Raw genomic sequence first — 21,600 nt, forward strand, 5'->3', positions numbered from 1 at the left:
AGTAAATTGTGGAAGGTAATGAGAGAAATAAATAAATAATAATAATGTAATTAAATTATATCAAATAAAAAATAAAATATTTTATATTCAATAAAATAATAATAAAAAACTGTTCATTTAAAAGTAAATATTATTTCAGAATTTCAAGTAACTGCCCATGACTGTTAATAATCCATTTTTAAAAATGTGAAAATGTATTTGCTTTTCTAACAGTGTTGATGTTTTCAGACTGCTTTGGTGTAATTCAGTCAACTATCTCATGTAGAATTTAAATCTGTGTTTTTCCAAATAAAAAGTAAAGTTAAAACTACAGTTGAATCAGCTTCGGTATATTTAAAAGTGCAGTGGTTGTAAATAAAAGCATCTGCTTTAGATAAAACAGACCACCGCGTAAAAATGCCTTTCCTGAAACAGTAGTAGACGTATTGGCACATACAAGTTTTCATACCTCTCACCACAAACTTGCATGCAACCAGGGGCTTCAGAGGGGGACTTTTCACAACATCACTCATAGAGCACAGGGGTGTGAAATAAATGCATGCTTCTCCTTGCATTTGTAATATTCATGTAGTCATCTCAATGGACAGTTTAAGGAATATGCAGTCAATTTTATTTCAAGTTCAAAGAATAAATACTTCACTGAAATCACCTCTTATCACCTGTTTATTAATAATCTCAAACTGGCAAAACAAATTCTCAAACTGCCTAACCTCAAAAAAAGGTTTTGACAGTTGCAACAGGAACAAGCAATTAGCAGACTTTGTGCAGATTGACGAAAGGTAAAAAAATGAAGTCTATGAAAAAAAAACTGCACCTTTAATGTAGAACAATCTTTATTTATTTATTTATATTTAAATTATAAATTAAAAGCAATGTTATCGAAGAAGAAATAAAATAAAAAGTACATTAATTCCAAATCTCATGTTTATTAAAATATTTGTTGGTTTGCAGTTTTGGTGTCCTATTGTCCAATAGGAGCCTAGGAGGCCATACAGACAACAACAACAAAAAAGTAAAATAATGTATTCCTGAACATTTTTATGAAGTTCAAAAAACCAAAAAATAGGGTTCCTAATTATTCACATGATTTAGGTGCATAAATGTTCCTTGTATAAGATGATGTTTCAATCACTTAATGTGCTTCCTAATCCACGGAAGGAAGGCAGATATTTTTATGTAAACCTCAGGATACTTCTTGGATGTACAGTCAGAAGGATATGTGTATGCAGCCATTCCTTGAAGTTTAGAGTCGCAAATAAGAGGACTGCCAGAATCACCCTAGAAAGAAACAAACGAAAGACTTAAAATGTATTCTGAATGTAAAATATCAGGAGATCTTTCTTTTTTTATCATCTAAAGTGACATTTCAGTACCTGACAGAAAGCCTTTTTCCCATCCGAGACACTACAGATCATTTTGTCAGAGTTGAAATGTTCCTTCCACATATGATTACATTCAAAGCTGAACTGCAATTTGAGGCTGACTTCCCGCAGAACACTTGATGCTTTTCCTCCGGGTTTTGTCATACCCCAGCCAGCAATGGAGCATTCCACATGGGCGGGAATATTTTTATTGTTCTTAGGTAGATCAATAACATCCACAAACTTATTCCGCACAGCTTTGGTCTTCAACTGTAACATATTAATCAGTAAATAACTGAATACAAAAACAGACCCACCCCCCCAAAAAGCTCAATTTGAGCACCATGAATACCTTTAGCAACATAATATCGTAGGTGAAGTTATTTTTTGTATAACTGGGATGTGGGATGTACTTCTCTACTTGGATTATCTGCTGGCTGTGCTCATTCTGGTTGATATTGTGAGCTCCCAGGACGACTTCTAAGTAGTCGGAGGTCTGACTGTGAAAACATTTAATGTTGCGGTTATTTTAGTGGAAACGTTCTGTCAGTACATCGTTACAAACAATAAAAACAAAGTAAAGACTAAAAGACCTCATCATATAATCAACTGTTTTTGAATACTACATATTACCCAGTTTATTAGGGATATTTGTATGCATATACAGTACTTACTTCCAACAGTGGGCTGATGTCAGCACATAATCATCCTTAATCAACATCCCTCCACACAAATGTTGTCTTCTATTCTGGAGGGATGCCATGTACGGTCTGGAATGAGGTTTAACCTCTCTGCCTCCTATGATACCACTCTCTAACCCTCCTGTGATAATGACACAAGAGGTTCTTATGGTAAGTATAGAGTTAAAACTTGAGTACAGTACAGTTTAACTTCAAAATATGTCAAATTGCAGAACTAGTTATGAGCCTATTACTATTATTTATCTAAATATATTACAATGACTCAAACTGTTTGAAAGCCATTGGTACACAAATGTGAATACATACAGAAATAAGTCTAGAAAACAAATTGCATCTCATTAAAATATTTTTTCCCAAAACAATCTGCCTGATTGATGCAAGAGGTGAATGTCTTACCGGACAGAGAGAAGACAGACAGCAGGAGACAGACACTGAGCAGCATGATGTACGAATGATACAGGAACAGAACACGAACAGGACTTAACACTCAGTGGCGTCTATATACTCTGTCGCATATGAAAGTACACAACGGAAAGTTGTAGGGGAAAGTTCTGACACGCATGTATTAACACAATGAGTTATACAGCAAGTCTCAGATACTATACTTAAAAGGGTAGTTGACTGAAAAATAAAATTTCATTTATTCACCCTCATGTCGTTTCTAACCTGTATTACTTTACCTTCTTCTGTAGAGGACAAAAGAAGAAATTTTAAAGAATTTTGGTAACCAAGCAGTTTTGGTGATCATTGACTTCCGTTATATGGACAAAAATAACTAAATATATATATATATATATATATATATTTTTTTTTTTCCAAAATGTGTTTTTTTATGTTCCACAGAAGAAAGTCATACAGGTTTGGAACAACACGAGGGTGAGAAAATTATGACAGAATTTTCATTTTTGGGTGGACTATAGCTTTAAAGGGTTAGTTCACCCATAAATGAAAATTCTGTCATTAATTACTCACCCTCATGTCGTTCCACACCTGTAAGACCTTTGTTCATCTTCGGAACACAAATTAAGAAATTTTTGATGAAATCCAAAAGTTTTTTTCCTCCATAGACAGCAATATAACCACCACTTTCAAGGTCCAGAAAGGTACTAAAGACATTGTTAAAATAGTCTACATGACTTCAGTGGTTCAACTTAATTTTATGAAGCAACGAGAATACTTTTTGTGTGCAAAAACTAAACAAAAATAAGGACATTATTCAAACTATATCTTCTCTTCTGTGTCATTCTCCTACGCATTTTACGTTTAGCACTTCCAGGTTTTAGGTCAGAATGAAGACTCAGCATTGGCTGATGCTGTTCACGTGAGCAGCACGATGCATGTGCGTGATGCTGACGCAGGAGCCGGCCAATAATGAGTCGCCGTTCTGATGTAGAACCTGGAAGCGCTGGACGTAAACTGATTTCTTAAGTACCTTTCTGGTCCTTGAAAATGGTGGTTAAAGTGATGTCTATGGAGGATCAAAAAAACTTTCATTAAAAAATATCGTAATTTGTGTTCCGAAGATGAATGAAGGTCTTACGGGTGTGGAACAACATGAAAATTATTGCATGATTTACTCACCCTCAAGCCATTCTAGTATGTATATTACTATCTTCTTTCAAAGAAGCCCCAGTCATTACCCAAGTATTAGGACCTGCATGTGTATTGCAAATACTCAAGTTAAAACTAATGGAATCTGCTCTTTATAAGTAGGATATTTGCAAGTGTAATAGTTGGTTGTGAAAGGATCTGCTTTTGAGAAAACAGTAGACATATTGACACCTAACTAGAATATTCTCAACTCTGGCTCAAACACACCTCTAGTTTTCATACCTATCACCACACACTTGTATGCAAACAGAGGGGCTTCATAGGGGGACTTTTCACAACGTTACTCAGAACAAAGAGTGAAATCACATGAGCAATAACTAGCAGGAACAGACTTTATTCAGTGTATATCAAACAATCACACACAAAACCACAAGACAGTTAAAGTAACTTAAAAAAAAAAAAAAAAACACTCAGTGAAAGCAATGTATTTTGTTCTGTTGTATTTATATTTATATTATATAATATTTATGAATGGGTGTTTTCTGTTTATCCCACTACATAAATAAGCAATTTTCTCTTTGTCATCTCCTACATCTGGTCATCTAAACAGACAGTTTAAGGAATATTGAAGCTAAACACAAATGCACTGAGGTTTTGACAGTTGCAGCAGGAACAAGTAATTAACAGACTTAGATATGCAAACTAAGTCTAGAAGTGGAAAAAAAACCTGCACCTTTAATGTAGGAACCCAATTTGTCTTTTTATTTATTTAACCAATCTTCTTTTTAATCCAGGGGAGAAAGTAGGATATGTTTACATAAGCTTGAGGATACTCTATATTTGCACAGTTACCCTCATAGGTATATGAAGCAATTCCTTGTGGTTTGGAATTGCAGATAAGAGGACTTCCTGAATCACCCTGAATAAGAGGGAGACAGAAAAACATTACTATAATATAATATAATATAATATAATATAATATAATATAATATAATATAATATAATATAATATAATATAATATAATATACCTTACAAAAAGCATGTTTCCCATCTGAAACACCACAGATCATTCTCTCAGAGTTGAAGTAGTGCTGCCACATTCTTTCACATTCTGAGTTCTCCTGCAGTTTAAGAGTGACTTCCCGCAGCACATTTGATCCCACTACTGCTTTTGAGTTTATGAACCCCCAACCAGCAATGGAGCATTTAACATTAGCTGGTGCTTTTCCATTTTTCTTAGGAAGAGACATGACTTTCACAAATGTATTCAGCTTGGCTTTGTTCTTCAGCTACAAATAACAGAGAATAATTTAAGAGAGCAAAGTTCATAATATAAAGTCACAGTAAGTGAAGGGGAAAATACCTTTAGTAACATGATATCATAGCTGTAGTCATTATTATTCTCATTTTTACGTTCAAACTTTGGATGTTGGATGTATTTTATCACTGGGATTCTCTGCTGGCTCTTCTCGTCCTTCTTGATGTTGTGAGCTCCCAGAACAACCTCAAAGTGGTCCCGACCAGAGTAATCACTGTGACTGGGGGAACAAATTAAAAACTGTTTAAGCCTTGAAACAAAATTACAGATAGATAAACTAAAAGTCTTGAGACTTTAGCTTTTTGAAAAAGCATTATAAATAATCCCATAAATAATACTCACTTGAAACAGTGGGCCGCTGTCAGTACATAATCCTCTCTGATCAGCATCCCTCCACATGTGTGATGTTTGTTTTTAATCTGAATAGATGCCATGTATGGTCTGGAATTCGGTTTAGCCTCTTTTCCACCAATAATACCACTCTCCATCCCACCTGTGACAAAAACATGAGTAGCACCATTATACCAGACTATTGAAGGAGGTATTGAATAGACAAACCTTTTACAGTTTGCATTATATCATTTAATTTTAATTATATTGTAGCTTAAAAATATTTGATCTTTCAGATTTTCTGCTCTTGCATAATGCAAATTCAGGAAGAAAGGGATGAATAATATCTTACCAGCCAAAGAGATACCAATGAGAAGAAGAAAAGAGTAAAGAATCATGGTGCATCTGGAACAGCCTGTGGTCAAGCATAGAGTGAGTATATGCTATCAAAATACTCAAACCCACTCTCTACCCTAGTTGTATCTCCTCCCCCTCTTACCTCAAACCACAAAATGAGTTTACAAAATAACAAGCAGTCATCTCAGGAGGCATCAGCAAAAAGAATAATGAAATACTCAATTAAAAGTACTATTGTTTAAAAAGAAATACTATTAAAACAACTTTAATTCCAAATATCATGGACTGGACGTTGTTTGGCAAATGTAACAATGTGTAAAAAAAAAATATATATATATATATATATATATATTAGCAGTTAACAGGGTTCAAGCAATTTAAAGCCTTTAAGCACCTGTGCAAAAATATATTACATATTATTTAGAAAGCATGTAACCGCTTAAATCATAGAGGGAAAACACCATTTACAGCAAATACAGGCAATTTACCATTGGAAATATATGGGTTTTACAGCTTTTTAACAGTTATAGTACCACCTATTGTCAGATCTCCATAAAAGTTAGCATGCAAGTTTAGTATCATATGTCGCATGTGCTCACCTATTTTACCTGAAGTTCAGATTTTTCTGTTAGGATTTATAGGCTTTCAGTATATTTTGCCACGCCCACTTTATTTTTTAAAAATGACCCTGTTATATCAATCCAAAGGGTAAAGTTAAACTTTTTTTTTTTTTTTTTTTTTTTGGATAATTATTGATCTAGAGAGTCCAGAGAATTTTACTTCGTTGGTTTTATTCAGCTTGAGCAAAAAACCAAGGACTAGTTTGCAAAAGTAGGTTTTTCACTTAATCGTGAATATTTAATGAACGTTTTGATTGGCAGAAGTGGTTTGTGGGGCAAAATTGTTTAGCATGAACAGATATATCAACCAATATGAATATTGTGTGGATGTGTGAAACATTCTCATACGCTGTTTGCGTTCAGCGCTTCCAGGTTCTACATCAGAATGGCGACTCATCATTGGCCGGCTCCTGTGTCAGCATCACATGCATGTGTCGTGCTGCTCACGTGAACAGTGTCGGCCAATACTTACGTAGAACCTGGAAGCGCTAAACGTAAACAGCATATGAGAATGACACAGAAGAGAAGATATTGTTGAATAAAGTCATTATTTTTGTTATGTTTTTGCACACAAAAAGTATTCTCATCGCTTCATAAAATTAAGGTTGAACCACTGTAGTCACGTCAGTTTTTTTAACAATGTCTTCAGTACTTTTCTGAACCTTGAAATTGGTGGTTAAGTTGCTGCCACTGGACGAGTCATATACCTTCATCAAAAATATCTTAATTTGTGTTCCAAAGACGAACGAAGGTCTTACAGGTGTGGAACGACATGAGGGTGAGTAATTAACGACAGAATTTTCATTTTTGGGTGAACTAAGTCGCCATTAAGTCGCCATTTTGCAACAGCATGTTTCTACAGTGCCATAAATGGACAAACTGCTCTACAGAACGCGTTTCATCACTATGTTCTTCTTCTTCTTTGTTGGTGTTTTTAGAGGCAGCTTGCATCGTCAATATGTTGAATACACATGAAGAAGAAATAGAAGTAGTCGTCTGGTTTATTAGAAGCAGAGACGTTCTTTTTTAGAAGGAAGAAGAAACCTCTGTGCTTGACTGGCTACTCTCTTCTGTTTCAGACAACATCTTTGTCCTGTGTTGGCCACCATAGGGTCTCTACGTGCTTCGAAAGGGAGGGGTGAGCGATGGACTGAGCCATTGGTTGCAATTCGCAACCTTACTGCTAGATCCGCTAAAATGTAGTCACTTTAATAAAGAGGAAATGTTTGTAACACAAGTAGGTGATTTCTAATTATAAATCCTATTCTGAAGGTTGTTGCTGGCTTTCTAATGACATCTGTACTTCACATCACTTTTATGCACATCTTAATCTTTGTCTATATATATGTATATATACAGTACAGTCCAAAAGTTTGGAACCACTAAGATTTTTAATGTTTTTTAAAGAAGTTTTGTCTGCTCACCAAGGCTACATTTATTTAATTAAAAATACAGTAAATTATACAGTAATATTGTGAAATATTATTACAATTTAAAATAACTGTTTTCTATTTGAATATATTTCACAAAGTAATTTATTCCTGTGATGCAAAGCTGAATTTTCAGCATCATTACTCCAGTCTTCAGTGTCACATGATCCTTCAGAAATCATTCTAATATGCTGATCTGCTGCTCAAGAAACATTTAATGTGTACAATTGTGCAAAATATTTGTGTACAATATTTTTTTTCAGGATTATTTGATGAATAGAAAGTTCAAAAGAACAGTGTTTATCTGAAATCTAATCTTTTGTTACATTATAAATGTCTTTACTGCCACTTTTGATTGATTTAATGCATTCTTGCTGAATAAAAGTATTAATTTCTTTAATTTCTTTAAAAAAAAAATTAAAATAAAAATTCTTACTGACCCCAAACTTTTGAACGGTAGTGTATAATGCTACAGAAGCTTTGTATTTCAGATAAACGCTGTTCTTTTGAACTTTCTATTCATCAAGGAATCCTGAAAAAAAAAAGTACACAACTGTTTTCAACATTGAAAATAATATAATATATTAATATTAATTATATTAATAATATAATAATATAAAAGTTTATTGAGCAGCAAATCAGCATATTAGAATGATTTCTGAAGAATCATGTGACACTGAAGACTGGAGTAACGATGCTGAAAATTCAGCTTTGCATCACAGAAATAAATTACTTTGTCAAATATATTTAAATTGTAATATTTCAAAATATTACTGTTTTTTACTGTATTTTTAATTAAATAAATGTAGCCTTGGTGAGCAGACGAAACTTCTTAAACATTAAAAATCTTAGTGGTTCCAAACTTTTGGACTGTACTGATTATATATATATATATAAAATGGTGCCTATGGTATAGCAATCACAGACAATTAAAAGTTAGAAAAAATATTTATTCTTGACCAATTTTTATGAAGTTCAAAAACTAGAAATGGCAGCAGGTAGTAGCCAAAAATTAGGGTTCCTAATTATTCACATGATTTAGGTGCATACATTTTCTTTGTATAAGATGATGTTTCAGTCACTTAATGTGCTTCCTAATCCACGGAAGGAAGGCAGATATTTTCATGTAGACCTCAGGATACTTCTTGGATGTACAGTCAGAAGGATATGTGTATGCAGCCATTCCTTGAAGTTTAGAGTCGCAAAAAAGAGGACTGCCAGAATCACCCTAAAAAGAAAGAGATGTAATACTCAAAATATATTCTGCCACTATATGAATTTGCCACTATATATGAACACCAAAAGTGACGTTTCAGTACCTGACAGAAAGCCTTTTTCCCATCTGAGACACTACAGATCATTTTCTCAGAGTTGAAATATTCCTGCCACTTTTTTTTACATTCAAAGCTGAATTGCAACTTGACGCTGACTTCCCGCAGAACACTTGATGCTTTTCCTTCGGGTTTTGTCATACCCCAGCCAGCAATGGAGCATTCCACAAGGGCGGGAATATTTTTATTGTTCTTAGGTAGATCAATAACATCCACAAACTCATTCCGTACAGCTTTGGTCTTCAACTGTAACATATTTATCAGTGAATAACTGAATAAAAAATAGTTCCATCCAGAAAAAAAGCACAATTTGAGCACCATGAATACCTTTAGCAACATAATATCGTAGGTGAAGTTATTGTTCGTATAACTGGGATGTGGGATGTACTTCTCTACTTGGATTATCTGCTGGCTGTGCTCATTCTGGGTGATATTGTGAGCTCCCAGAACGACTTCTAATAAGTAGTCGGGGGTCTTACTGTGAGAAAAATATAATGTTGATGTTATTTTAGTGGAAAGTACCATGTCAGTACATTGTTACAAACAATAAAAACAAAGTAAAGACTAAAAGACCTCATCATATAATCAACTGTTTTTGAATGCTACATATTACCCAGTTTATTAAGGCTACACCTGTATGCATGCATAAACTTACTTCCAACAGTGGGCTGATGTCAGCACATAATCATCCTTAATCAACATCCCTCCACACATATGTTGTCTACTATACTGGAGGGATGCCATGTACGGTCTGGAATGAGGTTTAACCTCTCTGCCTCCTATGATACCACTCTCTAACCCTCCTGTGATAATGACACAAGAGGTTCTTATGGTAAGTATAGAGTTAAAACTTGAGTACAGTACAGTTTAACTTCAAAATATGTCAAATTACAGAAGTAAAATGGTTATGAGCCTAGTATTATTGATGTATTTCTCTAAATACTGTATATTACAATGACTTAAACTGTGTGAAAGCTATTGGTACAAAAATGTGGATTTGTACAGAAATTATATTCACTCCCAAAACTGCCTGTCTAATTGATGTAAGAGGTGAATGTCTTACCGGACAGAGAGAAGACAGACAGCAGGAGACAGACACTGAGCAGCATGATGTACGAATGATACAGGAACGGAACAGCATTTGACCCTCAGTGGTGCCTATATACTCTCTGGCCTATACACTGTCACATATGAAAGTACACAACGGAAAGGTGTAGGGGAAAGTTCTGACACGCATGTATTAATAACACAGTAACTTCTCAGGTAAAACGGTAAAAAAAAGTCCCATGAACTTCATTGAAAAAAATGTGAAAAAAAAAGTTCTGTCATTATATATATATTACACTGAACAAAATTATAAATGCAACACTTTTGTTTTTGCCCCCATTTTTCATGAGCTAAACTCAAAGAACTAAGACCTTTTCTATGTACACAAAAGGCCTATTTCTCTCAAATCTGTCTAAATCTGTGTTAGTGAGCACTTCTCCTTTGCCGAGATAATCCATCCACCTCACAGGTATGGCATATCAAGATGCTGATTAGACAGCATGATTATTGCACAGGTGTGCCTTAGGCTGGCCACAAAAAAGGCCAACACATCTCCTTTTTATAGAGTCAATCAGGTTGTTGATTGTGGCCTGTGGAATGTTGGTCCACTCCTCTTCAGTGGCTGTGCGAAGTTGCTGGATATTGGCAGGAACTGGAATACGCTGTCATATACGCAGATCAAGAGCATCCAAAACATGCTCAATGGGTGACATGTCTGGTGAATATGCTGGCCATGCAAGAACTGGGATGTTTTCAGCTTCCAGGAATTGTGTACAGATCCTTGCAACATGGGGCTGTGCATTATCATGCTGCAACTTGAGGTGATGGTCGTGGATGAATGGCACAACAATGGGCCTCAGGATCTTGTCACATTATCTCTGTGCATTCAAAATGCCATCAATAAAATGCACCTGTGTTCGTTGTCCAAAACATATGCCTGCCCATACCATAACCCCACCGCCACCATGGGCCACTCGATCCACAACGCTGACATCAGCAAACCGCTCACCCACACAATGCCACACCGATTGTTGCAGCAGATGTCCAGGTGGCTGGTCTCAGACGATCTTGGAGGTGAAGATGCTGGATGTGGAGGTCCTGGGCTGGTGTGGTTACACGTGGTCTGCGGTTGTGAGGCTGGTTGGATATACTGCCAAATTCTCTGAAATGCCTTTGGAGACGGCTTATTGTAGAGAAATGAACATTCAATTCACGGGCAACAGCTCTGGTGGACATTCTTGCAGTCAGCACGCCAATTGCACGCTCCCTAAAACTTGCAACATCTGTGGCATTGTGCTGTGTGATAAAACTGCACATTTTAGAGTGGCCTTTTATTGTGGCCAGCCTAAGGCACACCTGTGCAATAATCATGCTGTCTAATCAGCATCTTGATATGCCACACCTGTGAGGTAGATGGATTATCTCGGCAAAGGAGAAGTGCTCAATAACACAGATTTAGTCAGATTTGAGAGAAATAAGCCTTTTGTGTACTTAGATTAGTCTTAGATCTTTGAGTTTATCTCATGAAAAATGCGGGCAAAAACAAAAGTGTTGCATTTATAATTTTGTTTATTGTATAATATATATATATTTTTTTTTTCCCCAAAATATGTTCTTTTATGTTCAACAGAAAAGTCATACAGATTTGGAACAACATGAGGGTGAGTGAATGATAAAGGAGTTTTTTTTGGGACTATGCTAACAGTTTAACATTCACATTAACACAGCTTTAAAAAGATTCATATTCATCACTGACTGTAAAACTTCCCACTGGCTTAGTTGTGATATGACAGTAAATGATAGTATGATGACATTTTTTTGTGGCATTTGTGATGGCCATAAACTTTTGGCCCACAAACACATTCATACTCTGAGTCAGTTTGCCCACAGTCTAATTTCTATTTCCAATCTTATTTGAGTCTGTCCACATGTTTCCATTCATTTTTTCTTATATGACAGGTAGTTTCTACAGGTTTTGTTCCAGTTGCAATAAGAATCATGGGGTTATAACAGAACCTCACCTCCCACTCTGAAAAAAACAACATATTACACAATTATCCCGGAATACTACTACTAAATTAATTTTTCATAAACACCCATTAAAAAAATGGATTAATTTTTTTAATAAAAAATTAAACATTGACTCATCTTACAAAGTCAGATCAAACATACAGAATTACAAAATCAGGTTACATTCAAAATATAAATACCCCCCCCCCCCCCCAAAAAAAAAAACAAAAACAAACAAAAAACAAAAACACAACAAAACTAACAAATAAACCACTGCATTTTGAATTTTTAGAGGCTGTTTTTTGCCCCACTTACAGGCCAAGATCATCATAGACCAAAGAATATGTTCTAAGTGATTTTGTGAAACGCAGTTTGGATTTATCCGCTTTCCTTCTTCTTGGTCTTTACGAAGGGTTGGTGCAGTATATCATAAAGCCTTCTTGCCTAAATGAACCACAATCAGGAAAGGCAATTAAGACACATACTCTTGAATAGGTTAAAAGAGTCAAATGGACTTATTGTTAAAATTTGTATTCATCAAAGTATGATGCTATGTATAAAGCCAACAGTTCAAAATATGATATCAAAGTGTCTCTACACACCTTCTGTGGACCGAGTCCAGGGCACAAAACTAGTTCCTCCTTCGAAGCCTTAATGATGCCCTCCAAAGACTGAAGACATAAAATGCCATCAACATAAGAACGTAAAAGTATTTCATGATCACTAATTTAAAATAGGCAGAGTATTTTATATACACTACCATTTAAAAGATGTCTGTAAGATTTTTTTAATGTTATTGAAATAAATCTCTTAGCTGAATTTTCAGCAGCCATTAGTTCAGTCTTCAGTGTCACATGATCTTTCAGAAATTATTCTAATATGCTGATTTCTTATTATTATCAATGTTAAAATAGTTGTGCTGCTTAATATTTTTGGGGAAACCATGAAACATTATTTTCAAGGAACAGTATTTATTTGAAATAGAAATGTTTAACAATGAAAAAGTCGCTTTCAATCAATTTTGTGCATCTTTGCTGAATACAATTAATTATTTCTTTAAGAAAATAATAATCTTTTAAATGGTAGTGTAAGTAATAAAAGAAATAAGATGTGCATCATATAAAGGAAAAGTGCTTCTTACAGAAAAAGTAGACAGCAGAGTCATGGCATCTGTCTTATTGACAGACTTTACCGTGGTTAAACAATCTGTAACCTGTCAAATAAAAATAATTTATTTATGAAAACTGACCAAGAGTGTTTTTATAGGAATGATGGCAACAGTGTTTGATTAAATGAACCACACATAATAATTTCAGATGTGTTAATAGATTTGTGGGCTCTAACCTGGGACAGGTAATTTTTCTCCACTTGTTCTTTCAGAAGATCTGCAGGTTTCTTCTCGTATGATTTATATGTCTCAAGGTAACGACCTGCTTCCTCAGGACTTACACATACAAACAGGTAGTTTTGTTAGAGGAACTAAATTAAAGCACTAAAAACTAACAGGAACTTTAACACCTTATATTTACACAAGCCACTAAGGGAATTCCCCCTCAGCTTGATTATTTAGAACCATCCCCCTACCTCCAGGCCAAAATGAGGGTACAGTCAGCCATGATGCATATGCGAGCAAGCTCTTTCAGTGCATGATGAGGGTCTTTCTGATAAATGAGGAAGAGAGAAATGAGACATCAACATCAACAGTCTTTAACTGAATTAAAACTTCAAAAACAGGCACTAATAGGCTTTTTTTTTAACCAACCATTGCTTTATTTAGCATTTAATTCAGATTTAAATAACACAATACTGTATATTACAGAAAGGACAAAGAAATGTGATTGTGAGTGAAACAAACTCACCACGTCGACTTGGACGAGCAACACTCTGAGGGTGAAACTCTGTCCCAGCTGTTTCAGACGCTCATGGATGTAGTTTGGGTTCAGATTATGGTAACGTACACTGAAAGAGAGCGAGAAAGAGAAACAAAAACATCCCATACAGTAATGATAAATCTTTGTTGAATATAAATACTATTAAAAAACAATTATTTCAATTTGGCATTTGTAATTCAGTAAAATGAAACCACTGGTTAAGGGACTGCAATTATTCATATATTATCACAAAAATCATCTTCTTGACATATACGCAATATTCTAAATCCAATTACAAAATGCTTTTGTTAATTAACATTTCTCAGCTGATTCTACATTGTCTAGTCTGTATTGTCGTACCAGTCATCACAGTCAACCACAACGTTTCCTTCCTTGAATTCTCACCAATTCGCTTTGCAAAGAGAGGTGGAGATTCTGGAGAAGGATGTGGTTTCACACCTGACTAACTGAGAGGCTTCAATTCTAACATAACACTTACAAAATAAGTTTAAAGTGCACGTACATTTACTTTGTCTTAGAGTAACGTTAAACTAAGCAAATAAAGGATACAGCAGAGCTGGCTTCATTTATGAAAGTGGCAATTTCATAAACTTAAAAGAGGACCTATTGTGCTTTATTACATTTTCATCTTTAATTTTTCAGTTTGAGCATGAAAAAGGTCTGCAAAGTAACAAAGCACAAAGTCCACTCCAAAGGAAGTTATTCTAACTCCCTGAAACGCCTGAAACTTGTGGTTATGGTAAGTGGCATGACATTTCCGAAACGTGCTGGAAGCAGTTGCCAATAAATTTTTGGAAAGAGGGGCTTCACAGAGACAGGAACTAAACAGAGCGTTACTGACAGATTGGGAAGATAAGTGCTGCAACAATGTAAAATATGTATTAAAAAAAAAGTAAAATTCAAGCATAAAACCTATTGCAGTAGGTTTTGAGATCATACATACAGGTGCATCTCAATAAATTATAATGTCGTGCAAAAGTTCATGTATTTCAGTAATTCAACTCAAACTGTGGAACTCATGTATTAAATAAATTCAATGCACACAGACTGAAGTACTTTAAGTCTTTGGTTCTTTTAATTGCGATGATTTTGGCTCACATTTAACAAAAACCTACCAATTCACTATCTCAATAAATTAGAATACTTCATAAGATCAATAAAAAAAAGGATATTTTAAACAGAAATGGCAGGCTTCTGAAAAGTATGTCCATTTCTATGCACTCAATACTTGGTTGGGCCTCCTTTTGCATGAATTACTGCATCAATGTGGCGTGGCATGGAGTCAATCAGCCTGTGGCACTGCTCAGGTGTAATGGAAGCCCAGGTTGCTTTGATAGCGGCCTTCAGGTCATCTGCATTGTTGGGTCTGGTGTCTCTCATCTTCCTCTTGACAATACCCCATAGAGAATCAGGTCAGGTCAGGCGAGTTTGCTGGCCAATCAAGGACAGTAACACCATGGTCATTGATCCAGCTTTTGGTACCTTTGGCAGTGTGGGCAGGTGCCAAATCCTGCTGGAAAATGAAATCAGCATCTCCATAAAGCTTGTCAGCAGAAGGAAGCATGAAGTGCTCTAAAATTTCCTGGTATACGGCTACGTTGACTGTAGACTTCAGAAAACACAGTGGACTAACACCAGCAGATGACATCATGGCAGCCCAGATCATCACTGACTGTGGAAACTTCACACTGGACTTCAAGCAACATGGTTTCTGTGCCTCTCCACTCTTCCTCCAGACTCTGGGAACTTGATTTCCAAATGAAATGCAAAATTTACTTTCATCTGAAAAGAGGACTTTGGACCACTGAGCAAGAGTCCAGGGGCCGTATTCACAAAACATCTTAAGGCTAAAAGTAGCTCCTAACTTGCCGTGTCAGTCCTAATTTTAGGAGTCCTAAATTTTTGCTCTAAGAGTATTTCACAAAGCATTTTAGCGCTAAAACTAGCTCCTAAATCTGTGAAACGTTAGGAGTAATCAAGAGGACTCCTAAGTCACTTAGACCAAATCACAAGCAGTCCTAATCCACCCAAAGACACTGAACACCATGAGGCAATAGAGATAGATCCTTGGGTGCTGAACCTTTTCTTCATAAATGCAATGCATTTTGATTTATAGATTTGAATCTACGATGAGACGCCAAAAAAAAAAAATTAACAAATAAATAAATATTGTCTGATTACCTATGCCAGTGGTTTTCATGTATTATATATATATATATATATATATACATACTAGTTTAATTAGTGACACTTAGCCTACATTTTAAAACCTTTATGGCAACATTTGTATTTTAAAACCTTTATTTTAATGTGGAAACATGTCACCTCATTCTACACATCATATTTCTATGATTAAATCGCTGACTCCTCCCCCATTAGCCAATCACTGTGTGTTAGCAACGAGGTCAACCCCACCCTTACTCTTAGCTTAAGACTTCAGTCTATTCCTTAGTCAAAGTTGGTTTCAGCAGCTTTGTGAATAGGTTTTATGAGAAAACTCTTAGTAAGAACTTTTACTGCTATTTAGGAGAACTCTTAGTGGTAAAATAAAATGTTATGTGAATACGGCCCCAGTTCTTTTTCTCTTTAGCCCAGGTAAGACGCTTCTGACATTGTCTTTGGTTCAGAAGTGGCTTGGTACGTGGAATGTGACAGTTGTAGCCCATTTCCTGAAGACGTCTGTGTGCGGTGGCTCTTGATGCACTGACTCCAGCTTCAGTCCACTCCTTTTGAAGCTTTCCTAAAATCTTAAATCAGCTTCACCTGACAATCTTCTCAAGCCCGCGGTCATTCCTTTCACTTGTACACCTTTTCATACCACACTTTTTCCTTCTAGTCACCTTTCCATGAATATTCTTTGGCACAGCACTCTGCGAACAGCCAGCTCTTTCAGCAATGACCCTCTGTGGCTTATCCTCATTGTAGAGGGTCTTGATGATCGTCTTCTGGACAATTGTCAAGTCAGCAGACTTCCCCATGACTGCTGTTGGGATTACTGACCTAAACCCAGTATTTATACCCTGAGAATGCTAATTTAATAGAACTTGAATTTAAATATTCTAATAATTTGAGATACTGATTTTTTGATTTTGATGAGCAGCAAGCTGTAATCATCAAAATTAAAACAAAAAAGTCTGGAAATATTTTACTTTGTCTAAAAAATCTAGAATATATTTAAAGCTGCTGTCTGCAGTTTTTCCTCTTTATCGCCATCTCTGTTTGAAACATGCAATTGCAGCCATATGCGGAACAGTTATCTGTACGTGCATTGTGCTTCGGCACAACTAGGCACGGATGAATCTAATGCTTGCTGTCAGTCACCTCACCGATGTGGATACTGAACTTCAGAATCACAGATTCTACATCTTGAAAGTATGACCAATATAAGAATTTTTACTGGAAAATATCGTCTGAACAAGTAAATAACATTTCTGCCACTTTTGTTCTGACCAACTGAGGAAAAAAGCATTAGGCCTACAATAAATCGCGCTGCCAATGATGATTAAATCTAACGATCGCTTAGCTCGGATCACGCCAAACTGTGCAAATTATTAATACTGTTATATTGTTCTCAAATTGTTATTGTTAACAACATCAGCATTGCGTGACTGTGTATTTAGTGTGTATTAGTGTTACCTGTAGATTTCAATTTCTGTATCCACTCCACAGTCCGAAGTCTTTTGCTTTTCGACTACGGCTGAATCTCCAGTTGTCACTGATGATTGTCATTTAGATCTTTCTGGATTACAATCCGCCATCAAAATGATAAGTTTAATTATTTCAGCTGCTGTGAGAAAAGGCTATAAATGTGCCACTACCGGCAGCTTCCTCACATGATATAACTGGCTAGCCTCTCGACGGGACTCCTTTCTTTGTTTACGGACGTGACGTAATGACGCACAGAGGAACTGCTGCATGCTTGAATTTCCCGCGGAAATCCGCCATGTCGCTCTTATTATAAAACATTATTACAAGCTTACTGTTGTGAATCGAGACAAGATAATTAGATAGTTTTGAACACTGGCTGGTTATGTACTTGTTCAAAAGTTGATTTTGGATCATTTTTAACCAAAAAAAGTTGCGGACTGCAGCTTTAAGTTTTACTTTTTGAATTAAATTACAGAAAGAAAAAAAAAAAAAACTTTTTCATGATATTCTAATTTATTGAGATGCACCTGTATATCAACTTATTACTTTCTTTCCTCCATGTACAGTGCATTTAAAATCCAACAAGAAGTTTGCAATTGGCTTCAAATGTGTACAATGCTTCCATATTTATCTCCATCGGTGTCCTGCTGAAGCTTCTAGCTTTTCAATGTGTACATTCCTATTTTGAAAAAGTACTTTGACTGTAATTTAAATAATTTATTTAAAGACAGACATACTATAATATTAGAAATAATTAGATTTTCAAGCAGGTGTAATTCATCTACTCACTGGTACTGTACAAATACCCACAAACCAACCTGAGAAAAAGAGCACACGTTGTCCGCCCCAAAACATAGTCTGGCACCACTTCTCCGAACTCCCAGGGAACATTTCTCACAAACTTTAGGATAGGGTTGCCTCTCTGTATACAGATAAAAACATAACATTATAATCAAGTTCTATATTTAATTGTTATATAGTGGAAATCAAGTAAAAGTTGCAATCAGTAAGTTTTGATTTACACTACTGTTCAAAAGTTTGGGGTCGGTAAGATTTTATGTTTCGGAAAGAATTCTCTAATGCTCACCAAGGCTGCATTTATTTAATCAAAAATACAGTAAAAACAGTAATATTGTGAAATATTATAACAATTTAAAATAACTGTTTTCTATTTTAATATATTTTAAAATGCAATTTATTTCTGTGACACAAAGCTGATTTTTCAGCATCACTACTCCAGTCTTCAGTGTCACATGATCTTCAGAAATCATTCTAATATGCTGATTTGGTGCTCAAGAAACATTTCATATTATTATCAATGTTAAAAAAAACAGCTGAAATAGCATTTTTCAGAAATACTATACAATTTGTTATGTGTAAAAGAGGGGAAACAATTTTGAAATAACGTGTGTTCATAGAAAATGAACATACGTTATACAGACCTGTCGAGGACTGACAATAATACTGTTCCCGGATCCTAAGAGATGAGGAGGAATGATACAACTCTCCAAACTCTGACCTTCCTCTTTTGTCTGATCTTCTGTTGGTACCTCTGCTGGTCCTTGCTGTTCAGTCTCTGGTTTATTCCCTGAGTCTGTGAATGACGTACTAACTGAGCCACTTCCAGCTGTGGAAGCATCGTTCCTACTTTGGACAGCAGATATTTGTTTCTCTGATCCATGGGCTGCTCCCTGAAGCCCCCTGTTTTTGCTCTGTACAACGAACTCTGCATAGGACAGTGGTTGGCCAGGAGCTGGAACAGATGAGGCTTCTACTTGACCATCTTTGGCTTTAAACAACGATGCCACCTGTGTGAATAAAAGGAACCAGGTTATGTGCATTATTTCAGTGACACTGCCATTTGAATAATTTAATGTATTCTTAAAGGGGCTATATACACATATACACATTTTTTACTTTATTCATCTCTTGCAATTTATATTTTTGTCATTTGAAGATTACATTAAAACGGTCATTAAAGGATTAGTCCACTTTCAAATAAAATTTTCCTGATAATTTACTCAACCCCATGTCATCCAAGATGTTCATGTCTATCTTTCGTCAGTTGAAAAGAAATTAAGGTTTTTGATGAAAACATTCCAGGATTATTCTCCTTATAGTGGACTTCAATGGCTTCCAGACGGTTGAAGGTCAAAATTACAGTTTCAGTGCAGCTTTAAAGGGCTTTAAACGATACCAGATGAGGAATAAGGGTCTTATCTAGCGAAACGATTTGTCATTTTCAGAAAAAAATACAACTGTATATGCTTTATAAACACAAATGATCTTCAAAAAGCTTACGCTGTATGTCCTACGACTTCCCTATTCAACTTACGGAACGAACGTGGTGCCAGTTTAGTTTTTTTCCCGTAAGTTGAATAGGGAAGGCGTAGGACATACAGCGTAAGCTTTTTGAAGAATACGGAAAGTGGAAGCATGTGCATGGCAATCATTTATGTTTATAAATCAAATACAGTTGTATTTTTTCGAAAATGACCGATCGTTTCGCAGGATAAGACCCTTATTCCTCGACTGGTATCTTTTAAAGCCCTTTGAAGCTGCACTTTAACTGTAATTTGACCTTAACCTTGTCAAAGATTCTGATGTTCTAGTGGATTATGAAAATTCATTATAAAACATCAAGTTTTAAAGTATTTTTAAAAATGTATAAGAAATGTATAGCTATATGATCTATAGAACTATGATGATCCAAACAAAAACTGAAATAAAACCATTTTTGAGAAAATCATTTTTATCCATTTTTGAAAAATTAAGATGAATCCACAGTTATGGCACCATTTCCACCACAAATGACAATTTTAATCATTTACTTTCCACAAGTTACTGTTGCCTACTACTTGTTCCGTACAGAGACAACAGTGTCAAGAACATGCTTGATACAAAATAAGATACAATTTGTAAAGAAAAAAAAAAGTGTGTTTAGGGGATTTTATCTGGTTAACGTGCACAGTCATAGCTCAGTGAACGATGTTTGTGTTCTCTCTCTCTCGCTCTCGTGGGGAAAAATAAGTTAAAAAAATCAGGGGGGGGGATGTTTTAAAAAAATAAATGTCTGGCCTCTTAGGGCCTCCGTAATGCGAAGGTCTTCCATGATCCAGAGGAAAAAGGTTATATGGGTTTGGATAAACATGATGGTGAGTAAATAATGATAATAGAATTGTCATTTTGAGTGAACTGCCATATGAATCTAGATTGTTGTGATTTTTTTTTTTTTAAGTTCTGGTAAGTGTCTTCTTCAGTGTTGCACTTACTGATCAAGAGTGGGATATGTAAGTTAACTTTGCGGTGGGCAACATGAGTCATCAACACCTTGTTATGGGCAAACTTGCATAAAGTGTGAAAGTAGCTCATCAAGTTGGTAGATCGTGCATGTGTTTTTATTGATTTAGTCTGTAAGGGTGACGAGCCTCAGTTAACTTTTAACCTTTACTGCCATGTGACCAGAGCTAATGGACGCTGTTTAGTGATTTACAGTAATTGCATTTTCGATTCAGTCCCCCTGGCTTAATATCAGTGGTGATAGTTTATGTATGAACCGATGAACCTTGTTTGAACCTCCAACTAAGACGCTAGTAACTGCTACAACACACCATAGCAACATAATAATAATAGCAAGGAAACAAAACCCACCGGACTTCTTTCCTTTGTGAACGCCGAGTCGTCCAAATTGATATTGAATTTCTTTTTTTCCATTTATTAATTATCAGTAACTGCACAAACTAGAGAAACCAAACATTTGACTCCATCTGCCGCCTCTGCAGCGAAACAAAACAGTCAGTGTCAGACAAATGTAATAAACACAGAAACATCGATCGACTCTGAGACGCTTACTATCCGACAGATGGCGCCCAAAACCGGAATTTATTACATTTTCTCACACTATTAGACAGATGGCGACATTGCAACCGATTTTAATACTTTTCACACACAGGGTCCCAAACGTAGCCAACCGTTTTGTGTTACACAAAAAAAAAAAAAAAAA

General features: G+C 35.6%; 4 protein-coding genes across 7 annotated transcripts; all 4 read right to left on the reverse strand.

Annotated features, from left to right (window-relative positions):
• Positions 1-885: 885 nt before the first annotated feature.
• On the reverse strand, positions 886-2,558 carry LOC137036288 (granzyme B(G,H)-like). Its single transcript, XM_067410371.1, has 5 exons — positions 2,459-2,558; positions 2,036-2,183; positions 1,714-1,861; positions 1,374-1,631; positions 886-1,278 (listed from the first exon to the last, which is right to left on the reverse strand). Exons 1-5 carry the CDS (start codon positions 2,502-2,504, stop codon positions 1,129-1,131), a joined length of 750 nt encoding a protein of 249 aa, XP_067266472.1. The 5' UTR covers positions 2,505-2,558; the 3' UTR covers positions 886-1,128.
• A 1,444-nt stretch (positions 2,559-4,002) lies between these two features.
• LOC137036261 (granzyme B-like) lies at positions 4,003-5,672 on the reverse strand. 2 transcript variants are annotated; one of them, XM_067410313.1, is made up of 5 exons: positions 5,615-5,672; positions 5,275-5,425; positions 4,978-5,152; positions 4,643-4,903; positions 4,003-4,532 (listed from the first exon to the last, which is right to left on the reverse strand). In XM_067410313.1, the coding sequence occupies exons 1-5, from the start codon at positions 5,658-5,660 to the stop codon at positions 4,383-4,385; spliced, it is 783 nt and encodes a 260-aa protein (XP_067266414.1). In that variant the 5' UTR covers positions 5,661-5,672; the 3' UTR covers positions 4,003-4,382. The 2 variants fall into 2 exon arrangements, with proteins under 2 accessions (XP_067266414.1, XP_067266415.1); XM_067410314.1 differs by having other exon boundaries at positions 4,404-4,532; positions 4,648-4,903.
• A 3,075-nt stretch (positions 5,673-8,747) lies between these two features.
• LOC137035631 (granzyme B(G,H)-like) lies at positions 8,748-10,358 on the reverse strand. The gene is made up of 5 exons (XM_067409105.1): positions 10,064-10,358; positions 9,656-9,803; positions 9,328-9,478; positions 8,989-9,246; positions 8,748-8,897 (listed from the first exon to the last, which is right to left on the reverse strand). Exons 1-5 carry the CDS (start codon positions 10,107-10,109, stop codon positions 8,748-8,750), a joined length of 753 nt encoding a protein of 250 aa, XP_067265206.1. The 5' UTR covers positions 10,110-10,358.
• On the reverse strand, positions 10,165-21,384 carry ercc1 (excision repair cross-complementation group 1). 3 transcript variants are annotated; one of them, XR_010897107.1, is made up of 10 exons: positions 21,249-21,384; positions 19,040-19,405; positions 18,416-18,519; positions 13,917-14,016; positions 13,642-13,718; positions 13,402-13,501; positions 13,199-13,270; positions 12,660-12,728; positions 12,373-12,501; positions 10,165-10,181 (listed from the first exon to the last, which is right to left on the reverse strand). XR_010897107.1 is itself a non-coding variant. In XM_067409104.1 (9 exons), exons 1-9 carry the CDS (start codon positions 21,309-21,311, stop codon positions 12,436-12,438), a joined length of 1,017 nt encoding a protein of 338 aa, XP_067265205.1. In that variant the 5' UTR covers positions 21,312-21,384; the 3' UTR covers positions 12,338-12,435. The 3 variants fall into 3 exon arrangements, 1 of the variants encoding a protein (XP_067265205.1); XR_010897106.1 differs by lacking the exon at positions 10,165-10,181 and adding an exon at positions 11,606-12,076; XM_067409104.1 differs by lacking the exon at positions 10,165-10,181 and having other exon boundaries at positions 12,338-12,501.
• Positions 21,385-21,600: the final 216 nt, after the last annotated feature.

This window comes from Chanodichthys erythropterus, chromosome 14 (assembly GCF_024489055.1).
Source record: "Chanodichthys erythropterus isolate Z2021 chromosome 14, ASM2448905v1, whole genome shotgun sequence".
NCBI classification, from domain to species: Eukaryota; Metazoa; Chordata; class Actinopteri; order Cypriniformes; family Xenocyprididae; genus Chanodichthys; species Chanodichthys erythropterus.

Excerpts from the sequence above, each read along its gene's own strand:
- LOC137036261 (XM_067410313.1), bottom strand. The coding sequence starts at position 5,660 with ATGATTCTTTACTCTTTTCTTCTTCTCATTGGTATCTCTTTGGCTG. Across the intron at positions 5,153-5,274 it reads ACAGCGGCCCACTGTTTCAA|TCACAGTGATTACTCTGGTC; the intron begins GTGAGTATTATT and ends TTGTTCCCCCAG. Across the intron at positions 4,904-4,977 it reads ATGATATCATGTTACTAAAG|CTGAAGAACAAAGCCAAGCT; the intron begins GTATTTTCCCCT and ends TGTTATTTGTAG.
- ercc1 (XM_067409104.1), bottom strand. The coding sequence starts at position 21,311 with ATGGAAAAAAAGAAATTCAATATCAATTTGGACGACTCGGCGTTCACA. Across the intron at positions 13,502-13,641 it reads ACCCTCATTTTGGCCTGGAG|TCCTGAGGAAGCAGGTCGTT; the intron begins GTAGGGGGATGG and ends TGTATGTGTAAG. Across the intron at positions 12,729-13,198 it reads CTCTGCTGTCTACTTTTTCT|TCTTTGGAGGGCATCATTAA; the intron begins GTAAGAAGCACT and ends TTATGTCTTCAG.
- LOC137036288 (XM_067410371.1), bottom strand. The coding sequence starts at position 2,504 with ATGCTGCTCAGTGTCTGTCTCCTGCTGTCTGTCTTCTCTCTGTCCG. Across the intron at positions 2,184-2,458 it reads GTCTGTCTTCTCTCTGTCCG|GAGGGTTAGAGAGTGGTATC; the intron begins GTAAGACATTCA and ends TCATTATCACAG. Across the intron at positions 1,279-1,373 it reads GGAAAAAGGCTTTCTGTCAG|GGTGATTCTGGCAGTCCTCT; the intron begins GTACTGAAATGT and ends GTTTCTTTCTAG.
- LOC137035631 (XM_067409105.1), bottom strand. The coding sequence starts at position 10,109 with ATGCTGCTCAGTGTCTGTCTCCTGCTGTCTGTCTTCTCTCTGTCCG. Across the intron at positions 9,804-10,063 it reads GTCTGTCTTCTCTCTGTCCG|GAGGGTTAGAGAGTGGTATC; the intron begins GTAAGACATTCA and ends TCATTATCACAG. Across the intron at positions 9,247-9,327 it reads ACGATATTATGTTGCTAAAG|TTGAAGACCAAAGCTGTACG; the intron begins GTATTCATGGTG and ends AATATGTTACAG.